The 27,966-nt window shown below is 39.0% G+C and overlaps 1 protein-coding gene across 2 annotated transcripts in view; it reads right to left on the bottom strand.

Annotated features, from left to right (window-relative positions):
• Positions 1-27,966, bottom strand: part of MYT1L (myelin transcription factor 1-like) — a 307,041-nt gene that overhangs the window by 2,947 nt on the left and 276,128 nt on the right. For both annotated transcript variants that reach the window (XM_010566718.1, XM_010566719.1), the window contains 5 exons: positions 26,338-26,421; positions 24,770-24,991; positions 6,779-6,870; positions 4,905-5,008; positions 163-306 (listed from right to left, as the gene is read on the bottom strand). In XM_010566718.1, coding sequence (XP_010565020.1) covers positions 163-306; positions 4,905-5,008; positions 6,779-6,870; positions 24,770-24,991; positions 26,338-26,421 — 646 coding nt within the window. The remainder of the gene's footprint in view (positions 1-162; positions 307-4,904; positions 5,009-6,778; positions 6,871-24,769; positions 24,992-26,337; positions 26,422-27,966) is intronic.

Here is a 27,966-nt window from a genome sequence, read left to right as displayed (position 1 = left end):
CCTCCATGTCTTTGTTAGCAGTTAAATGTATCTTTATGGTTTCAGTGTTGTTACCACAAATATCCAACTGGTTGATGAAACATAAACATAAAAAAAGACATCTATTGTATGAAGTGAACTGAAGATCGCCAAATTCCTTAACTTGTGCTCTCAATCACTTACCATATGTGGCAGCTGGATATTAGCTAGACTATGAATTAAAGACTGGCTTAAATTGGCCAATTCATGAAGAAGAGACTCATTTTGCTGTTCAATTACTTTGTTCTCCTCTTCTATCGTCTTCAGGTTGCTCTCCATTGTGGTAATCTAAAATGGACAAATTTGTGTACAATGTAATATAAGGCAAGCTGTTATAAAGCATGCGCTCTTTGAAGGGAGAGAGAACAGAAATACCAGGGAAAGAAGAAAAAGGTCTATTCATTCATGCTTAAAAAGGTTTTGCTTGAGTCTGCAATTCTTATCATGTGAAGGGTTTCTTATTCCTACTGCATGTTGTATGACTTTAACAGCTTTTCTTTTTAATATTGGTAATAACGAATGAACTTGGATTTGATTCCACTGCTGTAGAGCTTTTCTTCTTAAGTTGAAAAGCATTAAGAAGGACCTTAGTTCTGCAAGTTCATCCATGTGGTTAAACACTTCTACTCCTAGGAGCCTGCCTTAGGGGCATTCTGCAGTAAGCCATGCATTTCTTATATTTTCTGCTGTATACATATATATATATATATGTATTGTTAGCTAAGCATGCACAGCTCCTTGCTGCCAGTGTTTAGCTCTTTGTAAGTATAATTTGATTCCATGCAAATTCACAGGGCTGCTTTCGGAAGCTGAACAATTGCATGTTATTGCAATGTATGTACAAATTCGGGAAGTTTTCTAACACATACAATGACTTGCAAAACCAAAGGAACTGAAGAAAATTTGCGCATAGCCAGGAGAGTGGGTCTCTGCGGCGTGACGACATGTACAGGTGAAGACAACTGAGAGTATACTCTGCCTGTGTTCCCAGGTGACCAGACACAACTTAGCTCTGACCTTGCAAGGTGCCCTGCTTGAGCTAAAAAGCATTGCTGAGAGGCAACTTACCCAAGCTTGTGCAGAGCACTGTGCTAATGAAGCTATAAGGATTTCAGATGAGCACTGGCTTATGTCCAACTTGTCGAGAGCACATGCAGAGCTCACTCGTATCTGTCTACACTTTTCTCTGTAGACCTGTCCTTACTTTTCACATTGGATGATAACCGTTAACATCTATTACAAAGTCTACAGTGTGCTTTTGTGTGTGTGTAGGTTAAAATATGTCTTGACGAGAGGGCGAAAAAAGATGCCAGAGAAGGGGAAAAAATGCCAAAGAACACAAGGTTTTGAATTCTCAAAATGAGCTTTATCCATTTCTTCACCGGCATAGACAGTGAACTGTGGGAAGAATTGATGCAATTTAAATGCTGATGGGAAGGTTGGAGGTTTGTGTGGTAGTAGCAGGCTGAAGGAGAAAAGGTTCTTAACTGAATATTAACTTGACCATGGGTGAATAAATTTTAGGAAATTGTTGGCACAATCAGGTAGTTAGATGTCTCTAGTTTTATTCTGGACCTAAAATTTCAGTCTCCTTATGGAAATACAGCCCATTAGTCGATAGAAGTAACTGTGACAAGTGATGTGGCTACATAAAATGATCTTCAAGTATCTCTTGCTTTGACTACAGATGTTTATATAGCAGTTAATGCAAGCTGTCAGTATTGCAGAGGCTTGGTTTTGTCACAGTTAATCGATTCTGAGCTATTTCCACAACATGTTACAGTAGGCAAAATACTTTCTTCAGCTTTGAAACCGAAAACACAACCTCCTCTCTTGTTTTGCTTTCAGCTTGTTTATATCAGAGAGCTTGTTTATATCTGATGTATGCAAATGCAAAACATCTTTCATAGGTGCTTGTTAGAGTCTGTCATGCTCCAATATTTACCCTAAAAACTGATTTTTATATTACAGATCAAAGTGAAGAGTCTGATGTCAAAAAAGGCCCCGTTCAGTATGGCATACTGCTGCTGCCTCACACTCGCTTAAGTAGGAGCTGACATTTTATAGATTTTTCTAGCTAGCTAAGCACTGCTACTTGAATAGATCTTTTTTCATGTGAGATGCTATCTGCAAATACAGTGGCAGCTGATCAGCATATCTCACAATTGCATTCAGTACACATCTGTAGTATCTTAAGATAACTGGCATACTCAATTATTGTATTCACTTGCTTAAAGGCTGAAATTTCCCTCCCCACATTTTACCCTAAAACTAATGAATGTTTACTTGTATCTAGTCTCAAAACAGGATAACCTGTTGCTTGTATGAGACACAATTATTTGCAGATTTTTCTTTCCCCCTCTCTCCTTTACATGTTTCTGCCCCTCTCATACTTTCGGACTTGCATGTTAAATTTGAACAAATTTACTAGAAGATCTTAGATTAAAAATACTTTCTTCAAAGTCTTAAGCAAAAAGGCAGGTGAGTAAAGGAGTCTTATGAATGCTCCAGCTAAGAAAAAGGCTGCAGCATGACTTTTCAGTTTATTAAATATAAAAGATTCTACACGGAAGGGAAGTTCCTGTTGTAGGAAAAACTTGTGCTGGCACTTACAGTCATATGGGATGCAAATCCATATCAAACAAGACTGTTGCTACTTCTGGTGTTCACAGAACTTCCACTATTTTCTCATGGCGTACTCCCCGCCTGCAAAGTCTTAGTGAAATCTAGGTTGCACAATGATTTTCTAAAGGTTTATCAGCAAACATTTTGTAATGTTCAATATAATTTTACTGTTACAAATAAAGGAGACTGTTGACTTTGATCCTCTTAATAGATTGATAATGACTACGATGTAACTCTCTACGTGTTGGAAATGTAAATTGCTTATCTTCAGAAGACTGTACGAATTCAAAACTGAGGACTCTGAATTTTTGTGAAGTTTGACTCAGCTAGGATTTTCTACAGGCATCAGTAGCTAGTTGGGTTAGAACAGGTAAGTATTAGACCACACTACCCAGAGACTGTGAAATCTCTAGTGGAGGAAGTAAAGAATAGGTTAGACAAGCATCTGTCAGAATTAGTTTGGGAAGAGCTGGGAAGTAGGAAGGGAAGAAGACTGGTGGACAAAATAACATTTCAAGGTCTCTTGTAGCTGTATTTTCTAGATTCCTATTAATTATTTTAATGACAGTATGTGTCATTGCCAGTCATTCTACCCCTTTTCTAAATCTCTGGCACCAAGGTGCGAAAAGCATCCTTTCAACTTGATGGTAAAATCATCAGCTGAGGTTTTTTTACCAAGAATATGCAGTGGTCCCAGGTAGTGCCTAATCTGATTTCTAACACACGCAATGGCACTAGTCTGAGATATGAAAGTTGGAACTGAGAGCACCGAAGTATGGCTTCCGTACTCATTTCAGACCAAAACTTGATGTGAAATTCCTAGCTAAATCTTTGAAAGTCAATACATGTTTTATGCCTGTGATAGTGTTATCATGGCTTCATTTATTTTTTTTATTCATCCGGCCAAAAATAAAATTAAAAAAGCAGAAAGTTATTGACAACAGGAGCATTTACCTCATGTACACATAATGGCCAAACTGCTTCACATTTTTAAAAATCTCACCTAAATCAGTCTGTATGTGAACAGCACCTACAGCGTTGTATTAAGCAAAAGAAAACATAAGGCAGATTGGAAGCTGTCACATTCAAAACTTAGGACCAAATTCCTCCAACATAAATACGTATAATTTTCCTGCCATTGGTTATTGTTCTTGCTTTACATTCTTGCAGATTTTGTCCTCTTTACCCTACAGCTATATTTGGGCACATCAGAAACCTGTGTAAAACATAAGTCAAATCGTATAAAGGCTGAATAATGACAACAAAGCCCTAAATATAGGCAAAAAATAGAAGTGAGGTTTCAATATCAAATTGGTTAAGGTTTAGAAATCAAAGAAAAACCAAGCTGAAGAGGCAGATCCTGCCTTTTAGTTATGAGTATACAAGAGGAGGAAGAGGACAATGGACATAGCACTCCTCCACAAGCAGCAGACAAAGAAGTAGCAAGGAATGGTTTATTCTTTTTTCCATCAAGATCAATTGGGTGATTATGACCATGGGACTAAAGGCTGATAAATGGTGAGAACTATGGTAAATCTCACTGTTGGTGTCTGTGCTCAAATCATGTGAAGAAAAAAGCACCAGAAGCTATCATCTTGGACACTTGAAAATGCCAGGGAAATAATTCAATTTATTTGTTTCCTTTGCTTTTTCCGTCCAGTTTTAGGACTGTTGAATAATCAGGTTTTAAATAGTAGTCTAATGTTAGGTTTTCCTTTTTTTTTTTTTCCCCAACAGATTTATGTGGAACCTAAAAGGAATTAAGCTGGATCTGTGGAACCACTACTGCTGCCAACAGCTGCACTTAGTGTACCACGTGATGAAGTGAAGTGTAACAGGTATTCACTTCCCTATCTGAATTTCCTCTGTAAGACAGACCAGGCAAAAGCCATGCTGTTCATCTGGAATCCTTCACCTTGTAACTTATGTTAATGACCATGATGTCACACAATATTTTAACTGCTGTTAGAAAGGCATAGCCTTATCAAGGGGAAATACAAAGCTGACTATGACAGGTCATGCTTTTGCCATTATTTTAAAGAATATATTTTGCTAAGCCTTTTTTTTTTTTTTTTTTTTAATGCTGGTAACTGATGTGGAAATTGCATAATAGATACTGTTTTCTGATTTTATAAATGGCAAATCACAGACAGAAATCTTAGTATGTAAGAAACATAAAAAGCAACAATATATTTCCTATATTTCTTTTAATCAGTCACGTAGAAAAAGCAGCTGAATTTAGGGCTTCATAAAACTGTTACCTGAGTTCTGAGTTTAATCATATCAGCTTCCATCTGGGAGTTGGATTCATTTAGTTCTTTGATTTCTTCATCTAACTGTTTAATTTCTTCATCATTTTCTATACCTGGTGATATAAAAATAAAAGGGGTGTTAAAATGATTAAGCTTTAAATCAGAGTTCAGTGAATTAATTTTTTCCACATTTGAAAATAAATTTATTTCAAGTAAAAGTATTAAAGTAAAAAAGTAAAAGGAGGTGTTCTTCAAACTTTCTTTTGAAGTTAAAACAATGTATTTTTCCACTACTTCTAAAAATTGCAGTAATTTTTCAGCAAGAGTGTTGAAGTGCCTAAAGGATCAATAAGACACACCTTTTTCTTTCTATGTACTGATTTAACTTTGTATTATAAGAAATGCACCTGCAGCAACAAATTCTGCTCCACTGTCATATGTAACTTATTTGAAAGACTGTGTCCACTTAGATCTTCTGAAGAAAATATCTTAACATGCTAATCTCTTCATATTACAGCGTTGTCAAAATAATTTGTAACTAATTCAGAAGATTTTTTTTCCCAACACAGTGAAATTTTGTTGATGTACTGGGATATATTGTGATTCTGCTGTTGCTTTTAATATTTTCATGGTTCAGAAGGGTGTTATTAAATAATGATATATAGAATAATTTGCAAAATGGAAGCGATTTCTGAGTTTTTATGGCATAAACATTTAGAGAACAGAATTTTAAAGGTACCTGCATTTTTAAGGATTCAGACAGGAATAAACTGTAAAGGTTTTGTTTATTTATCCTTTTAATTAGTATAACAAAGCATAAAATAGTCCTGGGAAGAGATAGACCCGTTTTCTCTCAAGTCAAAGTCTGAACTCCTAAAGCTCGAGAAACTGGTGTTCCCACTCTCCTGTTCTTACTCTAGTGTGAATCTTGCATACCTTTTCCCACAGTGCCTAACTCTAATAGGAAAGATGCTGTGTTTTCCCCTAAGTACCCAAAATATCCATATACCACTGCTTAAGGCATTCTTCATGGGCATGGCAGATACAGTTCTCAGTACTTCCCGGGTTGTAGAGAAAATTACATCCACATCTCCCACTCCCTGGTTACTAGCTATTGAACAAAGACAGCCAATGCTTTCTCCAGCTGTGCTGGCAATGTGGGTTGAAATGCCTCCTGCACTGTGTTGAAATGCTTTGTGGCTCTCACAGTGAACACCAAGAGTTAAGAAGGCATGCACAGTCACAGACTAAGTGACTACATAAAGTTTTCCAAGAAAACTCAGGACATTGGCACCTCCCAGACAAACCTTTTCTGCATTACTTATTTGAACTGAAGCACCTACATTTTGCTTTTATTGCACTTCAACAATCAGGGTACTACCCTGACTTTCATCCAAGGTATTTTCATCATCTTCCCTGCAACTCAAGGTTCCCAGGAAGGACTGCAGATTATTGGAGATGAAATGGCACAATGCCATCTACATGTGCCAGAGGTTACAGAGCCACAGCTCCAAATGAATTCAGGGGAACTCATGAGGACTTGACACTCTGGAAATCAAGCCTTCTTCTCTTGTGAATCCTGCAACAATATAAGACCAACTATCCACCTTTGATGAATGAGATATGAACCAGAAAATTCTAATGGTATATTCTAGTTTGAAATGTTTTAGTGTTTTAGATTTATGTAGATATAACTCAGATCAGTCTGACTACTCTACTGCTGGCTCAGATTTCCACAGCATAGAACCCAGTTTCACTTCTACTGACAGTGAATTCACTATTTATACAAAGATTTACACATGCAGGAAAAAAAGCCAAGAGAGTAATGATAACTTTAGTTTACAAAGAAGTAATATTTTAAAAGGTAATGATTAAAAATTTACCATTACTGGCCCGCTGCTTTATTGTTAGCATTTGTTCACCAGACAGCTTTGCCTTCTTCATTGCTGAAGTAGCTCTGGGGCATCCTGATAAACTGTGAACAGTAAGAAGCCTATTAATTTTGATAGGTCATTGAAAATAAATCTGTAATCCAAACCTGTAATAAAAATAGTATCAGAGACAAAGTTCATATTCACTGCCTAGCACTGAAAGAGTGTGTTAGTCTGAAAAAAAAGGACTTACCAGTAGTGATTTCATGGTTTTATTCTTTCTTCCAAATTCTTTTTGTATAGACAGCTAATATAAAAGTCAGATATATCTTTTAAAACTATAAGCCAGGGAAGCTCTAAATTGCAATGCTCTTATTAAAAAGTTTTATTTTAAAAACAGTTATTGTGTAAATACTCCCCTTTGAATTTACATGTCCCTGCTCTGAACTCCCACCCTTTTTAATTCATATGTTCAAACATGGAACTGAATGCTGAGAGAAGGGGACGTGAGCTACCTCTCACATCCAAATGACTAACTCTTACAAACTGCTTTTCTTTGTGAATATCACCTACTGAGCTGGCTAAATTGCTTTTTTCTAAATTGTTTCTTAAAATGGCTGTAACTATGTGCTGGCTTTCTGTTGAAGCCCAAGAAAAGTAATTCCCATAAAAATGACCTTGCCTTGGTAAGGGATACATGTCTCATAATGTATATCTGTTACACTTACGGATGCAGACTCAGTTATCTCTTGTCTCCCATGTTGCCAAAATACTAAGCTTTTAATTACATTGTACAAACCAGTTTGATAGAAAATGCAGTCTTAGCAGGTTTTATTGTAAAAATACAATAATGATCAAACAGTGCTCACTATTTTATAAATAATTGTATACACCAAACTATCTCCTTTTTCAAAATCACATCTATAATGTAGTTGCACTATCACAGGTAAGAGAAAATACATACTCAATCTAATTTAACAACAGAAAAATATAGTCTTATTCTGAGCAAGCTTTAGCAGTGAAGGGAATTTGGAAACTTACTAAACAATTCCCTATTGCTTCAACATTTAACATTTCATAGCCACTGAAACTGAGTAACGTCACGTACTTCTCATTGCATACAGTCACATTTATATTTCCTCTTCAGATCCAAGGGAAGATTATTTTTTTTACAATTTTTAATTGTGCACATAAAATTCTAAGCTAATACTCAGATAATCTCTCTGTAATGTGGAACAAATTTCTGAGGAATGTGGTATCTTTGATTAAAAGCATTTATGTAAGTAAAGACCCAACTTCCTACTAAATAAAGTCCTATAATATAAATACAGTGTTTAATTATTGAAAATGTTTCTCTGAAAAGCCTGGGCTACTATTATCAAGTGCAGCCATCCAAAAAAGGAAACTTTTCCCAGAAAAGTGTCTAAAAAAATTTTCCCTTCCTCAGCAAAAGAATCAGTGTTCAATATTTTATACAGCTCTGTTACTGAGGAGATGTATAATAAAACAATACTAGTAGTATCAAGAAATAGCATGATCTAGTAGCTTCTCACTGTAGCCTAGGTGGTAGGATGCCAGATTATTGTTCCAAGCTCTGCTATGGACTCACTGTGTGACCTTAAACAACTGTCCTCTTGAAGTGCCAAAACAGAGCCTTGAGGAAGATTAACGCGGAGAAGATTAGCCGTTTTGGGAAAAAATCGTTGGCACAGGGAAAAGAATAAAAGATAACAGTATATGCAAAGTTTCTGCATCATTTAATTGACTTCATTTTTGTATCCATCCCTTCAATTGACTTAATGAATTTCCTCGTATTTTGTCCTCACTCTTTTTCAGGAGTTGCCATCACTGGGCGTTGTAACAACTGTGTTAGTTTACTCCCATCTTGGTCTGCAGCCTTTTCCTCTCTAAAAGTCTTGACTGATGACAACCTAGGGAATCCCTCAAAATAAAATTATCCCTCAAACAGCCCATAAGTACAGCATATAGACCAACAAGAAACCTGGATGCTAGAACTGCACACCTGAAAGTCATGACTTAGTGAGGGGAAAGGCAAAGGGCTGCCTATTTTTGGGCCTACCTGTAGCCAGATTAATTTTGTTCTTACCCACTGGTGATCTAATACAATATGCACAGACAGAGGAAGGCTTCGACCAAAAGGGCTTTCCTTCCATGCAACTGCATTCCCAAATTGCAAGCTTCCTCTTTTTGCCTTCCTCACCCTTACACTCATGGCTTTAACATATGCATCATGTCCTGGTTTCAGCTGGGATAGAGTTAACTGTCTTCCTAGTAGCTGGTACAGTGCTATGTTTTGAGTTCAGTATGTGAAGAATGTTGATAACACTGATGTTTTCAGTTGTTGCTCAGTAGTGTTTAGACTAAAGTCAAGGATTTTTCAGCTTCTCATGCCCAGCCAGGGCACCTGACCCAAACTGGCCAACAGTGTATTCCATACCATGGGACGTCCCATCTAGTTTAGGAACTGGGAAGTGGGGGGCGGGGATTCACCGCTCGGGGACTGGCTGAGTGTCGGTCGGCGGGTGGTGAGCAATTGCCCTGCGCATCATTTGTACATTCCAATCCTTTTATTACTACTGTTGTCATTTTATTAGTGTTATCATTATCATTATTAGTTTCTTCTTTTCTGTTCTATTAAACTGTTCTTACCTCAACCCAGGAGTTTTACTTCTTTTTCCCTCACTGGATGGGGGGGAGTGAGTGAGCGGCTGTGTGGTGCTTAGTTGCTTGCTGGGGTTAAACCACGACACACTATGACTACCTTTAGCTTGTTACGTGTCTGTCCTTAGAAAAGGCCATGAATGAACAGAAGGTCCTAACTTTTTCCTGTGGCTTTATGCAATTTAAGACAGCATCCAAAACTTCCAGAGGTACCAAATTCAACACAGGGGAAGATGCCAAAGCCAGGCCATGCCATCAACTTCCTCTGCAGGTCTTTACTGGCAAACCTGTCTCTCCATTAATTGTATATTGTATTGTAAGTGGATTAGCTCACTTTCCTGAGCCAGGCACTTACAATTTCAATGAAGCAGATACTAAGTTAGCAACCTGAATTAGAGGATTGAGTTCTACTACAGTTTATTTAACTTGGCTAAATTCTCCAGAAATGAGTAAGACAAAGATAGCAATATGTATCCTCTTTGCCCAGCTCTGTTCTTAATTAAGTTACCTAAAAATACTTTAAATAATTTAAAAAGTAAATTAGGACTTTTACGATAAGCTTCTACTCTGCAAGGAAATTCTACCTCTTCCCTTCTATCTTCTTGACTATATTTATCTCTCGTGAAGGTAACTGCTCCTTCTCTAAGTTGAGAACAACCAAAAGAGGGCAGGATATACGGGAAGGGAAGATGAATAACGGGGCAAAAGTCACCATCGCACCAGAATTAGGCTGTTGCACAAAGGCTGAACCTCACGGAGGTGTAAAGTTAACCAAAAAGCTTGAATTGAGATCCCAGTGAGACTCGGAGTGGCCCAAGATTTCTAGAAGACTGGGGGGTAGAAGGAGACAGAAGACAAAAAGGAGTAGGTATGATTTTATTTGTCTCAAATATTTATGTTTTATTTGTCTTCCCATGACTGGCAAACAAAAGTGTACAAGTGCAATCCACTTCAGTGCTTTAGGAGTTAAGCAAAATATGCTTTAAACATCTCAAAAATCAAAAAAGACCAAGAGGAACATGCTAGCTAGTAGTTTTGGTAAGGATAACGCTTATCCTCACATCAAGTTTAAAGCCTCTACAGTTGATGCCTGTTATAGGTTTTCTGTAACAACTGGAATTAGTGTGTAATCCTGCTTTGGTTTGTTTTCTATAATTTAACAAACCTTACATTGACTTTTACATGAATATGGAATTCTGCAGCTTGTTCATTCCAGCAAAGAACTAGTAAAATTAATCACAGTTATCTCACTTGCTACCGCCATTATTCTCATACACATGAGAAATCATGCAAAAGAAAATATAAACACAGTTGAGTATTCTTTCCATAATAAAAAATGAGTAAGGCTTTCTAACAACATTGCTGGGGGTACTGCTGTAATAAATACAGTATAAACATACTGAGCCATCATTTATCTCTGTCAGACTGTGGATGCCACAGGGCTTGAAGCTACAGCATTTTGGTGGGGCTGTGAGAAGCACCAATACCCACCTCCTGCCTCCCTCTTAGTTCCTCTTAGATTCAGCAGGAGCTGTGAGCTGCTGCTGCCACAGAGACAAGGTATCAACAACCAGCTGATCATGAGCACCTTGTCTCGTTGAGATGCAATGTGTCTCGGCTCTCGCTGAATTTATACTGTCGGGCTTAATCTCTAATTTGAGAAAGAAAAGTGCGATCTGTGACATCATCCTTGAAAGTCAACCTCTGCCATAATTTACAAAATACTATGAAAAATTAGTTAAACTGTTAGATTAAAGCGATATAGAGTCAGATGCTGCAAACCTCTTGTAAGGCACGTGCTAAAATTTGAGAAGGTCTCAATTTTTGCTGGTTGGCTGGAGACTTCTGATATTGTAACACATAATTTATATTGGAAACGTGCTTTTGTTGGGCATGGGTGCTAAACGGAGAGGTGCACAGCTGGGACTTATCATGCAGCTTTTCTTTGCAGGGCATGGCACTGTCCATGCAACAGATATTTATACACACTATACACCTGTAGGACTGACAGGTAGAAGGGGTGACAGGGTTTTATGCCATGCAAGTTCAGCCTGCATTAATCAGGCTTGTTTTTACAGGAAGACTTTACAAATGGAGAAATGCAGAGGTAACGTGCTAGTAGCTGTATAAACTCCACAAAGTAAGGTGCATCCATACACACGCCTACATCTTACCCTAACTGCCCTGAAGAGTAGCGACTAATGGAAACCCAATCATCTAGAAGGTATGCAGAAAGACTATATGCACAAATTAGGATAAAGAGTATATGGTGATTGCATCTGTTAAGAGTTGAACACAATGTGAAGAATGAATTTTCTTTCTTCTTTAGGACTGCAGTTACATTACTGCAACCTATGCCTTGCCATATATTCAGTGGATTTAGAAAATAAGGCGAAATTGGTCCAAAATAAAAGGAAAATTAGTGGGGCAAAAAGTTTGAAAGGGACATCTAGCTAGTGTTTCGTGAACATTTACCAAGACATTTAGTTTAAAAATAAATAAATGTGGGCTAAAATCCTGAACTGCTTCAAGAATGTAATTGCACTATCTTCAGAGATGCAAACAAGAGAGGCTGTCAAAGTGGAGGATCATTGATCAAGTGGAGCAATTGTCTGGGTGACTGATTTTACTTATCTGGGTTCCAGCTGTGCTGTGTTAAATACATTTTTTGCCTCAGCAGGCAGATGCAGTCTGGTCCCTCTTGAAGCTGAAGGAATTGTACTTGGCTTGTCAAGTGAAGAAAACATTTTCCAAACAGAGAAGTAGAGATGTGGGAAAGGAGGAGACAAAGGTCAAATAAAATGTAACTTTTATATTTGGTGTGTGAAGTGCTGAAGTTTACAAAGAAAGAACGAACAGGATGTAAAGAAACCAGTGCCTCAACCTGGAGTACCCAAAAAGCATCCTGAGGTCTAACTTTATAAATACTGTAAGATGTTTATAGATTCAGTACCACAGTGATTTTTCAAAAAGTTAAGAAAATGAAACACTTTTCCTGTTTATTAAAAATAACATTGTCCATAGACTAGAGGAAGGAACAAGTCACATTCAAGGGACCTCTTTTAACTAGAGATAGATCCAAAACAAGCCCCAGATGTAAATCCTTTTGAAATTCAGGGAAATACAGATCACAGTGAAAACTACTGTTTTATTTTGTTAATGGATGAAACCTTACTTTTATGACTAAGCCCCTGAGCTCTTTGGTAATGTTTGAAGTTCAAGTTAAGAGATCAAACTCAGTGATCAAAGTAGCCCTTTCCTTGGTTTAATATTAAATCCATGAACCACTCATTTTTTCCATGTTGAAGGGTATCAGCTTTAGTGATTTCCTTATTCCCAAGAGTAAATTCTGCTACACACCTTAAAGGATGAAATACTCTATCCACAACTCCAGCAGAGATAAAAGGAACCCTCCCTAGCGCAGCACTCATTTTTATTTACATTCAAGGGTGATTGGCTTTTCCCCAGCTTCTTACTGAGCTGTGAAGTAAAGCGAGTCCAGGAGAGAGGTTTTGCAAACAAGCTAGTTTTGTTTTGCATGGAGATTGCTGCGACTCTCAGAGGAATCTCTTCTCCTCCCCGCCAGCCACACAACCCTGACTGCCTTTGTATGGTGTTGGAAAAAATTGTCTGTTCAGCTCAATTTCAGAATTCTTCACTGGAAAAGAACAATTCTGATTAATGTGGCCCTTTTTAGGTCTTGTTCCCTGGCTAAAGCTTTTTTTTTTTTTTTTTGTGGTGCATTTACAACTCACACAGGAATGTTGGTGATGAAGAACTTTCACTTAAGTTTTCAGTCTGGAGGAAAATCTAAGTTAAAAAAGCTAAAAGCTTGACGTAATGCAGAAAGTGGCAGCTCCTAATCCAAGTTGCTTTCCAAAGATGCTGAGAAAAGTAGCTGAGATTTTATTCTGTTTAAACAAATCTTTGTATTTGTTCCAGAACGAAATAAAATTAAAACACTACCCAAGTGGCCATGAAAGAAATATAGCCATTATGACTACAACAAAATGTAAACTTTTCAAAATTATTTTAATGATATCTGATCATTGTTTCAGAAAGACTTTCAGGAAAGAACTACTTTCTTATTTTAGAGGGGGAGGGTTAAAGTGGAATTAAAATCTGGTGAGTCAAGCACCAAATGGATGATGATATAGAGTGAATGGCCGTGATACCCAGAAGATGAGAGGGTATTTGGTTTTTATTGGAGATTTAAACGGTAAAATAGTGTTATAGCTCAATTTTGCCTATCCCTCATAACAAAAGAAAAAACCAAGCATCAGGTAAGAAAAACAAAAATAGAAATTATGTAGAGCTGTAAAAATGGCCAAGCTGAGACAAAAGGCTCTGCGAGCAGACTCAATTTGAAAGGAATCCCCCTGGGGCATAAATATACATCAGAAAAATGATTAATGTATCTTGAAATGCTGGAACTGTAAGAGCACTGCCAAAGTTGCCCTTCAGCTGGGCACACTAGTCCTGTGGCAAATTTAAATGGTATTTTTTTAATTAAAGTTGCTTAGTCAGCAAAGAAACTCTGTGGGTGGGCTTCTCACATGTGCTAATGAGCTTTGACCTGCATCATCACTGAACAGGGAAAGAGGTTTGGCTCTTGCCCAGTGATGCAACAACTATTTAAAAATCTCTCACGTATTCCTTGGTGAGTGAGGAAGCACTGCAGCAAATTACAAGATTTTCAGGTGGCCCTAGCACTAAGTTTTGGGGAAGGAGTGTGCATTTAATGGGGCACCACTGAGTGCCCCAGGAGCTGGGTGCTGGCTACTGCCAAGTTTACCAGCCTCTCTCCGGTCCTCGGACTGCACACAACAGGACAGATGACCTGAAGACCAGTGGATTTACTGGGCAGTTGAATAGGGCATTTATTGTGAAGGAGAAAATGGGCTGAGACTTCCCTGTGCAGAAATAGGTGTACCTCTAGCTACATACCTCTTATCAGTGCTCTTGAGCAGCTCAAAATTTCAAGTGATCTATTGAGTGACCAGTTGCTGCTCACTTAGGCACTTAAAATGAAGCACAGTTTCTTTAGGCACTTGTATAGACAGCAGAGAAAAAAAAGGTATTTCAAGAGGAAAATTCATCCCACCTCAAATCTAAAAAGCCATCCAGTCATCTCTGCTTTTTTATGGGCTACGCCTGCAGTGAGGACAGGCTTATAACCAGAGAGCTTCTGCTAAGTGCCTGAAATCAAGGAGATGTAACATTGCAAGCACCTGTACAAATTACTGTCTGCTATCATTTGTCAGGTCTGCTCAGCAAAATGATTTTTCTTGTTTATGTTGTGCAGTCTGCTTTTTCTGATATGAATTTCATATTATTTTCTCCTTGACTTTCCCAAGGTAAGTAAACCTCTTAAGTCCTTTTAGATTAGCTCTCTGTTAGGAGCATTCCAATTTAATAGACTGTACATCTGATTAAAATACTATTCCATCCTTCTTCCAGCTCGTAATAAAGAGAGCTGGCAGAACTACCCACAGTCAAAGGGCGTAACTCTTTCAACAATTAGGCTCTGCATTTAGTCACTTCTGACTTTTGCCAAATTTTAAACTGATCTGACTGAAATCTTCCATGGTAGCTGTCTGGCCATTTTTTTTCAAAACGTCATAGGAAAAAAATTTCCATTTCTCAGAATATATTTGTATACCATTGTTTTGTCCATATACCTTGTTTTGTCCATACTGAGGGGAAAAAAAAAAGCCCCAATAGTTCAGTGAATATCTCTAATTGTCTGTGAATTGGAGCAAGACTTAACATTTCACGGCATATTGCTCTGAGTTTAGAGATGCATTCTGCTGTCCTCATGAAAACAAATGTAGATTTGGCAGAGTTATAAGCTTCTGACAGACTGTCATTTGGACATGCTCCGTAGATGTGAGTTAGTGTTTGGCTGCCAGACCCTCCACGTACATTGTGTGTATGACAACTGGGAGCACCTTCTCTGCCATCAGCCCTGTTCAGGGCTGCAGGGCCCGGAGTTGAAGGCTGCTTGCTGGAAGCAACACCAGTGAGATCGCCTGTCCTGTTCTGCCAGCACTCAGGAGAAGATACCTGATGGCCAGCTACCTCAAACGCTCAGGACTGAGAAGTGCAGAAGTAAGAAGAAAGATTGAACAGGAGCCACAGGGACAGAGAAGGGAAGAGGGCTGCCACAGATGCAGTAGGAGAGGAGGAGGATGGGAAGAGGAAGGTGTTGAAAAGCTATTTAGAAAGACCCTTTTCCCTCGAGCTTATGAGTCAACACAAAGTTCCTAAGTAAAAAAATCCTTTGTACTGCAGGACCCACCTCACAGATTTTAGTTTAATATTTTTCTTCTATATGTATATTATTATTACATTTAATTGCCATGTTTCTCTCTTTGCCTTCTTGGAAATGTCAGCACATTTGCATGTCTGTCATCTTGCAGTAATGTCACCATGATGACTCTTTTCATTGTCAATTGTAATTACTGTTAAATGCAATGAGTTTGGTTAGTTCTTCTATACTCTTAACATTGTATGACTTTCTCCTGCTAAACTGCAACGTAAAGCTTGTAGGAAAAAAATCAGAGGTGGGAAACAGCAAAATAAATCAATGGCAGGGAGGCGACAGGCAGATTAAAACAAACAAACACCCTAAAACAACTTTAAAAAACCTACCAGGGAAAAAGTGAAACAATGAGAATTAAGAGTGAAATAATTTTGACTCAAATGTGGCACTCTGTCAACTTACTGTAGCAACAAATAAATCAAAGGACAAGAGTTGACTTGACAAGACACCTGGCTAGAAATAGATGCAATCAAATAATTTAATGAGTTTCATATTAAAAGCTTCTTACAAATCTGGAGTTTGACAGTATTCACGTTTCATAAATAGATAAATGGAAGAACAAGAAAAATTTCCTCTCTGCAAAGTTTTTACCATTTTCAACATTACCTTCAACGTAGCATAGGAGCACCTTTCAAGAGTGCTTTTTAACCTTTGGTTCCCTACAGATATAATTGGACCACAAATTCCTCACGAACATGGTATTTCGGAAGTCTAGAGCACCCTGAGAATTCATGGCAGTTTGGATTCTTTGTGTTTTAAAGGATGCTTGCAGTTGGCTTAACTGTGAGCTTCTGAGTCTGCTCAAAACCAAGAGAGAAGCATACCAGAGATGGAAAAGTGGACAAATACCTGTTGAGAACTACAAGGGCATTGCCAGGGCATGCAGAGATGCAGTTAGAAAAGCAAAAGCTCATCTCGAGTTGAAATTGGCCAGAGATGTCAAAAACTACAAAAATGGTTCTTCAGGTACGTAAACAAGAAGCAGAAACAGAAGGAAAATACTGGCCTACTGTTAAACAGGAGAGGTGAATTAGTCACCAACAACACTGAAAAGGCAGAGGTTCTCAACACTTTCTTCACCTCGGTCTTTACCAGCACTGTTGGGCCCCAGGCCTTGGGAACAGAAATCCAGATTGATGCCAACACAGACCTACCATCAGTGAAGGAAGGGTTGGTATGTGAGCTATTACAGGAGCTTGACCCCTACAAATCAATGGGCCCTGACAATATCCACCCAAAGGTGTTAAGAGAGCTGGCTGACCTTGTTGCGAGGCCACTCTCTATAATCTTTGAGAAGTCATGGAGACCGGGGGACATCTCAGAAGACTGGAAGAAGGCTAATGTCACCCCCATCTACAAGAAGGGCTTAAAGGAGGATCCAGGAAATTACAGGCCCACTAGTCTTACTTCAGTTCCTGGGAAAGTTATGCAACGAATCCTCCTGAGGGCTATCACAAGTCAAATGAAGCACGTGATTGGGAAAAGCCAGCACGGATTCACCAAGGGCAAATCGTGCTTGACGAACCTGATGGCCTTCTACGACAAAGTAACCTGCTCCGTTGATGTGGGGCGAGCAGTGGACATTGTCTACCTGGATTTCTCCAAGGCTTTCGATAGTTTCCCACAGCCTCCTCCTAGAAATGCTGATGTGTCACAGTCTAGACAAGTGGTCTGTGCAGAGGGTGGGGAACTGGCTGACAGGCTGCACCCAGAGGGTGCTGGTAAATAGCTCCTTTTCAAACTGGTAATCTGTCACAAGTGGGTCCCCCAGGAATTGATATTGGGCCCAATGCTGTTTAATAACTTCATAAGTGATCTGGATGATGGGATCAAGTGTACCCTGATGAAGTTTGCTGGTGATACCAAACTGGGTGGGGAAGTGGACACTTTGGAAGGGAGAGCCACCCTGCAGGAAGATCTGGATAGGCTGGAAGTGGGCTAACAAGAACCTTATGAAGTTCAACAAAGACAAATATAAGGTCTTGCACCTCAGAAAACGTAATCCAGGAGTGCAGCACAGGCTGGGATCTACCCGGCTGGAGAGCAGCTCTGTGGAAGGGGACCTGGGGGTCCTGGTGGACAACCAGCTCAACATGAGTGAACAGTGTGCTGCTGCAGCAAAGAAAGCCAATGGGATGCTGGGTTCCATCAACAAGGGCATCACCAGCAGAGATAAAGAAGCCGTTATCGCACTCTACTCAGTGCTTGTGAGGCCACACCTGGAATACTGTGTTCAGTTTTGGTCCCTGCTAGACAAAAAAGATGTGGACAGGCTGGAGAGGGTCTACAGAAGGGTCACAAAGATGATCAAAGGACTGGGAAGCCTGCCATGTGAGGAAGGGCTGAGAGAACAGGGTTTGTGGGCCTTGCAAAGAGAAGGCTTAGGGGAGACCTTATCACCATGTTCCAATATTTAAAGGGTGGCTACAAAGATGGAGACTCCCTTTTTACAAGGAGACACATGGAAAAGATGAGGGATAATGGGTACAAATTACTCCTGGGGAGATTCTGATTGGACACAAGAGGAATATTTTTGACAATGAGAACAATCAAGCATTGGAAAAATCTCCCCAGGAAAGTGGTGGATTCCCCAACATTGGACAATTTTAAGATGCTGCTGGACAGGGTGCTGGGCCATCTTGTCTAGACCATGTTTCTGCCAAGAAAGGTTGGACCTGATGATCCTCAAGGTCCCTTCCAACCTGGCATTCTATGATTCTATGAATTACTTTTTTGTTGTTTTTACACAAGGTATTTTACCATGACATATCCAATTTTTGCACTGTGGTTCACAGCACTGAACCACAGTATTAATATGCACCTTCTGATATCTTTGATTTGCATTAGTCCATAGTGAACCTTGCATCATATATCTATATATATAGATATATGTATATATGGAGTCTCAGATCTGATATAACTTTATATTTAATAGAGCTTCTAAGTTTTCCTCTCTGCATTTATTTGCGAATATCAGAAAACTTTTTTTAAAATTCAGGTTTTATTTCAAATAAGCTTCCTATCCTGCTGAAAAGCTGACACTTACTAGGAACCAATTACCTCCATTTAAATTCTGGGCACTTTCATTTCTCCATGAACTGAAAGGAGTAGCTGGCATTTAGTATCTCAGACAACTTAGTGTAATGTAAGTCCTGCTGTCATATCTATAGGCCTCACACAACACTGCATCAACACAAAGGCAAGCTCAAATAACGGAGGTTGCAAGCCTATGTACAAAACATAAAAATCAGAATAATCTGAGGCCTTCTCACACCCTTTGTAACCATATAGCTAATTTATAAAAGACTTATTCACTGAACAAATGCTAAGTATTTTTATGTTTTTAAATGCTGAAGCTGAGAAATGCTGACGCTAAGAAAGGATGTGACTTCAGGCAAAGATTGAAAGCTCTACAGTAATTTAGGAGCCACTAGCACATGTTTGCAGATGCAAAGCATCTGGTTTATAGAGCTGCTTCCCCTTTGGCACTCTGCATGTGAACACCCACCCCAGATAAACCCTGGGGTGAGATGCTGTTCTATGGGCACAGGCTCAAGCTGCAGCCCTGAGCACCAAGAGGTTTGACCGTAGGTGGCACTTGCAAACCTTCCCTTCAGGAGCTGAGGTCGATGACACAGGTTTTTTAGAGAGTATCTATTTCTAGCAAAGCATATTTCATGAGAAAAAGGATCTGCGCATGGAAATCTACATCTCCATCCTTCTTCCCTCACATTTATCATCTCCTGAATGCTTTGAGTGTTTGGGAGCTCAGAGGTTCTCTGAGGATCTGTGTGAGCGCTGGTATCTGCCTGCTTCTAGCAAGCAGCTGCAGAGGGCAGCTCCTGTCCTGAATTTTTATCTTTTCATCTTTTCCTAATCCTCCTGTTCCCAGGCTTAGCAATGCAGCTGTGCAGCTCAGAGCTGTGACCAACGTAGAATTTTTGGAGGAAACAACACTGGCAGTGCTCCTTCACCTCAGGATGTGCACATGAGGTGACGGCTGAACTGCATGCACTGCTATTACCTTCCTGCAGGCTTTCTGATGGCCTTACCATTAACTAAGCCTTCCTACACATAAAGTGGATAGCCCATAACTATCATATGTAAACACCTCACAATTTCTATATACATTCCTTCAGAAGGGAAAAGGCACTGGATGATATCCATTACTTTCAGTAATTTCTAGACATTTTGCAAACACAGTGGCATTCCCTTGCTGCTTAAATACAGATCCTATTCTATAAACCTGTTTATGGATCTTGGAGTCCCACTGTCCTCAGTGAGTATACGGGTACGCTAAAGAAAAATTTCCCTTCTCCACATTTTCATCTTTATTTGGCATTAGCTTGTAAATGGGGAGAATACTTATAATTTCATCATCTCTTGTATATTATAGCTCTACTAGCATATGGTTTTGTACTGGTTTTGGCTGGTACAGAGTTAATTTTCTTCACAGTAGCCAGTCTGAGGCTATGTTTTGGATTTGTGCTGAAAACAGTGTTGATAACACAGGGATGTTTTCGTTACTGCTGAGCAGTGCTCACACAGAGCCAAGGCCTTTTCTGCTTCTCACCCCACCCCACCAGCGAGGAGGCTGGGGGGGCACAAGGAGTTGGGAGGGGACACAGCCAGGACAGCTGACCCCGACTGACCCAAGAGATATTCCACACCATACAGTGTCATGCACAGCAATAAAACCTGGGGAAAGATGGCGTAAGGGGTGACATTCAGAGATACAGCATTTGTCTTCCCAAGTCACTGTTAGGTGTGATGGAGCCCTGCTTTCCTGGAGATGGCTGAACACCTGCCTGCCCATGGGAAGCGGTGAATGAATTCCTGGTTTTGCTTTGCTTGCGTGTATGGCTTTTGCTTCACCTATTAAACTGTCTTTGTCTCAACCCACAAGTTTTCTCACTTTCACCCTTCAGATTCTCTCCCCCATCCTGCTGGGAGTGAGTGAGTGAGCAGCTGTGTGGGGCTGAGCTGCCTACTGGGGTTAAACCACAACAGTTTTACACAGTAAAGGGAATTTAAAAGCTACATTACTGTGTTTGATATGGGTGACCACTGATTTAAATACAAGTGGGCAGGAGATGGGAACAAGAACATTGTTTTATATCTGAAAAGGCATTTCTGCATGTACTTTCCACTGAAGTCAGCACAAGCACATTTCCCCTTCTGTGCTAAGGAGCAGGGTTGCTAAATGCAAGTATATTCTAAGTCCTCACTGATCACAGTATTAGAAATGATGCCATCCAGAAAAACCTTCCTAAATCAAATATGAGGATGTAAGGGCCTGTTCAAGAACCAAACTGGAAAGCTACAGTATAATAACCAATTTACATTTCATTATAACCTATTTAATTTACCTATCTACTGACTCCATGCTTACATGCCTTCCAATTAATTTTCATATTGCTGATAGGTCACCTAATTTCACACTGGCCTCTCCTGCTAGCACAGGCTCCATTTTGAAGCATAGCACTCCTAATCCTATGCTTCAAGTCCCTCCTGATAACCCTCTGTTGCCATTCTTTCCTTTGTAAACTCCTTGACAAAATAAAACTATTCATAGGAATTTCTGCAGACAGGCACGGAAAACATTAAAAAACCAGATAGCTCTGTTGGTGCCTTTGTTCACAGGATTCAAAATTTACTGAAATTTGTGACTTTTTCACTTCAGAAGCATGCATATAGTTAAATTACAGACTACATGATACCAGTTGGAGCAGGTTTTTAACTAAGTACTGATTTACCAGCCCTTGTGGATCAAATCCAGGGTCCCTTGATATCAGTGGAATGACATGTGTACAAGATGCAACAGCAGCTCTTAGAAATCTTTGCCTCAGAAACCCCTCTCTCTCTATATATATGTATATATTTAATTAATTCAACAGTTGGCATCATTTTCACAAGCCAGTCTGCTGTTCCAGTTTCCAGAGTATTACAGCTGCTTGGATAATAGCGTATTAACAGCTGTCTACAAATGGCAGAATATAAATTCTCAAATAACACATTAAGAACAACTACACATGCAATTAATATATATGCTTAGAGAAGTCTGCTAATAGTAATAATTTGTAATAGTACAAAAAAATATTTGTACTGGGGAAGAAAAATCACCTATTAAGAGAGAAGTGAGTTGTTCTGGCGAAAACGAAGACTTTTAGCTACTGCTTCCCTAGTAGCTTTTACTGATTCGGTTAATGGCCATAGCCCTGCTCTCTCCCCACACATGCTGAACACAGCTATACCTGCAAAAGACTGTACATAAGCCTAGTCTCAGTGTGTAACTGTCATAGCATTGCTTCTCTTCAGAAGGTGGCATTTTGAGATTTACAGCCATAGCTGTACAGCAAAATGTTGTTAGAGGTAGAAGATGAGACCACAGCCTATTAAACCGGATACACTAAAAGAGAGGGGGTATTTCATCCTTAGGTAAGGAAATGCATAGTCTATAATTTAGGTGGGATTGAACTCCAGATTAGGACACCTACGTTTAAATGTCTGCATGGGAACTATGTGTCAAAGCTGCCAGGGAGCTCTGGGGCCCATTCATTTAACAAAGCTAGCACCCTTCCAGATCCCCTGCAAAGCATGTTCAGCTCTTAGCTGTCATAATCAAAGAATGGGAGGGTCTCACAAACCTTCAGTTATTTTTGCCAACCCAGTAGGGCCATCCTGCATGCCCTATGAAGAGTTCACATGGCATACAGTACCTATTTGTAAGCAGGGGAATCCCACTCCCCATTGAAGCACCCAGTGACATGTAGGGTACAACTCAGATTAGGAAACGTGTCTACTTCACCAAGTGAAGTGAACAACTCTCCATTCACTCCATTCACTGGAAGAGGAGTAAATGCATCTTGTTCACCTACAAGCAGATTCTTAAGGTAGGTGAAGTGTGCTGAAGTTCAGTCCTATGTGCAGAGTTTGATTCAGTTGGCCATATTGTATACGAAATGTCATTTGAGACGATGTATCATTAAGGTTGATAAATACGACACTGGACCTACCTTTCTGAGCAACAGCTGGAGGCCACGTAAATTATCCTAAAGCATCTAAAATGGCTCCAAGTGCTTTTTTTTGTGTGAGCAAATGAACTAAGCCCTTTTAACAGCATCTTAAGAATTCTGCAAGAATTAATCATATTTTAAAAATAATATGACTTGTTACTGATATTGCCGTAGCTTATGGAAGCTTCAAGAAATTGTTAAGCTTGCTCACGACTTAGAATATCAGCACTTTGTTACATCAAGACAATCAAGTAAGATCAGTCTACTTCAGTCAGTCTTTTTAAGCAACCTTTCATCTTCTGGTGCTCTCCTCTAAGAATGGACCCTTTTGCCCAAAAACTGGTCTTATAAGGTAAGCCTTTTACATGTCTCAGTTCCTGCTTAAGATAATGGTACTCAAGAAATCACATGGCTCCTATGAGGCTAAATGCCATATTTAGGTTTCTCCACTGCAAAAAAAAAAAAGAATTTAAATTTTATTCTGTTTTTTTCATGAAAACTTTTCTATTAAAAAAAACTCCTCTAGGTACCATTTTCTCCTTAATTTTGAAGAACAATTAAATTTAGTGTCAATACATTCCTTTTAGAATTTTGTTGCAAGAATTTTCTCCTTGAAAATGTAAATATGATGTAAATACTCCTTGAAAGCAATCTCCTAGTAATTATATTGTACCTTTCAACTAAATGGAAAATAATTTCAAAATTTTAATGACAGATTTCTATGAGTTAACTATATGTAACACCATTATGAAGAAAGCTAAACTGAAACATGAACACTAATACTGATATTGTACTGAAAGTCAGAAACCTAAATCGACGTGTCGACATCTGCACCAATGGTCAGGGCTTTTGCATCTGCCACTCCCTAAAGCCTATGGGAGCTGTGGGCTGTGTAATATGTTTGACCACTTAGGTAGCACCTCACGTCATGGACCAGAATCCCTTCATGATAGGTACCATACAAACACCGAGTAGAAAACCAGCTCTGAACCTAAATGATAAATAGGAACTATGTGCACAAAGTCTGGAGAGGTTGCAGTAAGGGTGAGGCTTTTGAATTAAGCTATAAAGGATTGTCAGAGAAACAATCAAAGGAAATAGTTACAGGCAAGAGAAGGAAGAAGTACACTTTTCACCTCTATATCTAGAACTGACTACAAAACAGGATTAGGTTGGTTTAGTTAACTAAAAGGTACAGAAGTTCAACTGAGGTCTGCCTGGAGAAGGGTGACAAATTAGGTACATTGGCTTGACATATTTGAAGTAATAGACTTTTATATTAGTGATTATATAATAAGAAATTTGCTCCGGCATTATAGTCATGTTCAGGCTGAGATTCCCACCCAAAGCTCTGAGAATACCCTTGCTTCCTCGTAACCTAGTATCTAAAATGGCAGCAAGATTTATCCCTAATAGACTGGCCACTTTCTCTTCATTAATCTCTTAAAAGCTATGAAAAATGTCATCACTGAAGTTCTCTTATTTTTGCTAAGTTTATGAAATTTTGAGCAAACATTTTCATTACCAAATGAATCAAAGTACTTTGGTTTTATGGAACTGGTTCCTTAAATTCTTTAGTTCCATGCTCTGATGTTTGGGAATCAACAATGCATTTGACATCTCTGAAAATCAGGGGGATTCAGATGTGTATTACAAAATCTATCCTTAGGTAATTTGTCCAGAGTCACTCAATAAAGCAGCAGCAAATTTACACTTATTGTCATGCACACTTTTTCCCCTAAAATTTTGTGTGTATTATAGATTCAGATTCAGGTCTCTACCTGCAAGGACTTGCATCAAAAAAATCGTGTGTCTGGATTTCCAGTTATCTACAAAAATATGTAGGAAGATTATTTTTCAAAGTAATAATGAAATTCAAAAGGAACAGAGAAATGCCATGACAAAAAGCTGTATTTCAAATCTTGCTAATCTAATTTAAAGAATAAGCGTAAGTGAAAAATATAAGCCATAGTTACTCACCTACGATGAGTAAGAAAACTACCACTGACATGTCCTGAGCCATCACATCCTGGGGTTGGACATGACATTCCTTCCGTCTTCACTGACTTCCAAGAGAACTGTGAGCCATTTAGGTATCCATCCTTTTGCCTTTTGGCAGCTAGAGGACACCCTGACGCACTGCGATGGGATGCATATTTTCCAGTTATATGACCCTGACCATCACAACCAGGAACTGGACATCTGGATAGCAGATAGATGAGATAAACTTTATTGTCTTGCCATCATATACCTGGTAGCCTCTACAACAAAGTCAAAATAAACCCGACATGAAAAGAAAAGAACAATCATGCACTGTGGTCTTAAAAATAGTCAAGATACCCTTTAGTGGGTAAAATTACAAGCAGAACTTTGCTAATATGAAAAAAAAAATGTTCTTTGATAAACTGCAAGGAGGCTAGCCAGTAGATGAAGTCACAGCTGTTGATATTGTGCAACTGCAACAAAAGGACTGAGATATGTATTTGAATTGCAGGTGTTCATTACAGTAAATATCACACTGGAATTGAAATGTTGGCTACTGAGCTCCACTCAGCAGGGAAATTGCCCATAAAACTCTATAAGCATAAAATCCTACTTAGTATAATCCTTGGTACATTTTATTTATGGGGATGGAATCTAAAGAAGACTTGTCTGAAGTCATGAAGATGTTAGGTGTAAACAGTTAGCTATGAAGTGATCATAGCACCTCATCAGAAATGCTGAGCACCTTTAACCACTCTCTGAATAGGAGAGATTATAACGAACTATGTGCTACAGCCTAGAGAGATCAACGAACGCAGTTCCGTATTCATCTGATGATTTTCCTTACTTGGGAATTCCCCCATACATTTGCCCTTTACACTTCTAAAAAACAAATACCAAGGGTTAGAAGGAACAGGTTAGAATCTTCAAAGTGAAAAATGTAAAGAAAATAATGTTTTTTCAGTATGCTGCTACGTAACACATGTCAAAACAAGGCCAGTTACTTCGCTGTTTGTCCTACACTAAAATACTGCTGCAACTCTTCACCAAGGATCCAGTCCTGAATGGTCTAAGCAGTCACTAAATCCACTGAGTTCAGTGGCCACTGGTATCAGAGCACCTTGCAAGAAGAAACTAAGACCTATAGGTAGGTATTTGTTCCTCTTACAAACTGCATAAACAGTCAGATTTGTTGCAGCAATCTGATATAAATACTCAATTCTCTATTCCCGTAACTATTTAGCATGCATGGTCTGTCTATAGCATGCAAACACATTTAAGGTTTTTTTAGGAGAAAAAGATCTAGGTAATTTTTTAATTTCATGTGAAAAACATATTTAAATCTGTTTCTAAATTATAGAAGATTGTAGACCTTGGTTGAATATTGTATCCTTTGCTGAATAAATCAGCACAGATCCTTGATTTGCAGTTCACTCATAGAAATCAATGTCGTCATCTGCTCTTGGATAACTATCACACAATAACATTTATGCCTTAATAAAAAGCTGAAGATACATATGACCTTATAAAACACAGGAAGGCCCTTTGACAATATTTGTTCTCACCTAATTGGCTCTTGGTCTTCTTTGTCTTCCTTGCTTTGTGCTATCCTGATTCCACTTTTCTTTGCTCGCGGACAGCCTGAAAGACTGAGTGAAAGAAAACATTTTAAAATGCAATTTCTCATTCTTGAGTACAGTTTACAAGTGATACACGTTCCATCTGAAAAACTGGCAGAATAGGGAATTCCATCCAGTTTCCAAAATCAAAGCTCAAGTGGTTTAAGTGAGGAGAGCTGCAGCATGCAGCCACGAGGGGGAATCCGTGGATCTCAGTTTGTGATGCAGGACAGGACTGCAGGCACTGTGCAGCCCACACACACAGGCAGTCCCCCAGGAGCCAGGGAAAGCAGCTCTTAAACTCTCTGCCTAATAATCCCTCCAGCTGACTCAGCAGCAGCAGCGACAGCTTTAAAAGGAATAGAAGCCAGTGTTTCGGGGCTGAGAGACATTACGTCCTCTGTATGTCTGAGAAGGAAGGAAGAACAGGCTCAAAAACCAGGATCTCTTGGTAGGACTAAAAATTTCTCTAGGGACCACATTAGAAACACTACCAAACCTTCTCAATTGTCATGTAAGAATCCTATAGAATTGTTGAATAAAAACACGGCAGAGCTCAGAGCTGTACAAGGCCTTCCTGAGAAAGAGTTTAAGTGCTCAGAACTCACCCAGACAAAAAGATTTGGTAGAGACAGAATTATATGTTAGGCTAAGCAATGTTACATTTAACTGGACACTGAGAATGTTGTTTTTAACTACACAAGGTGGAAAAAGATCTATCTATTCCAAGATTTTATAAGCTCAGCTTTCCCTTTGCATATGAAGAATTCATTATAGAAACCATTTAGTAGACCTGACAGTGACTTTAATAGATATTTAAAGATTTTTTGAAGTAGTTGCTAGCCAAGGACACAAATATGTCTATCAAAAAATCATGCTTTGCCCTCTATTTAAATGTTATTTCCATCTTAACTTATCAACATTAAAAAAGAAATCCATCAGTAGAACACCACCCTCAAAAGTATTGAGATGAGAGACAAAGTAGTGTCACCAAAGAAAACTTTCAGTAGAGAAAGAAACAAAATAGAAAATTAAATTTTTGTTTTCAGCATGACAAAAGGTACTTTAGTGTTGTATAGTAGGTCCTGTCTTCAGGAAGAAGCAACAGAAACAGTGGTAGCAAAATTTTCAATTATTTTGTCTTATCAAGACCAGCGAAGACTAGACTGGGAGGAACAAGCAGAGAAAATGGTGATGCAGTCACAGACAGAATTCTGTGTTGGTAAATGAAAAATAGAAAAAAATAGAGTTTACATGCTGCGAAGTCATAAATAAGTCAATTAAAGAAAGGGAGGAATGTTAGCATGAGATATTTGACATAGTGTGTTACCTAGCAACTCTTAGTGAGATGGCATGGCTACATCTATAGTGGTAAATGGAAGGGACCTAGAACTGCTGTTTCAACCCAAGACCAGCAAGCTCACATCTGTACAGCTAAACTGTCTCTGTAAAGCAGGACAGCTACACCTGTATTGCTTATAGAGAATGATCTGGACCCATGCTGAGCCCCAAATCATATCTGAGAATTGCCTGGGAGAGTTTCAGTGGCCCAGGGTCAGCACCATGCTAGGGGAC

This window comes from Haliaeetus leucocephalus, unplaced genomic scaffold (genome assembly GCF_000737465.1).
Source record: "Haliaeetus leucocephalus isolate CR32 unplaced genomic scaffold, Haliaeetus_leucocephalus-4.0 Scaffold217, whole genome shotgun sequence".
In the NCBI taxonomy this organism is placed as follows: Eukaryota; Metazoa; Chordata; class Aves; order Accipitriformes; family Accipitridae; genus Haliaeetus; species Haliaeetus leucocephalus.
This window is presented reverse-complemented; position numbering and strand designations above follow the sequence as displayed.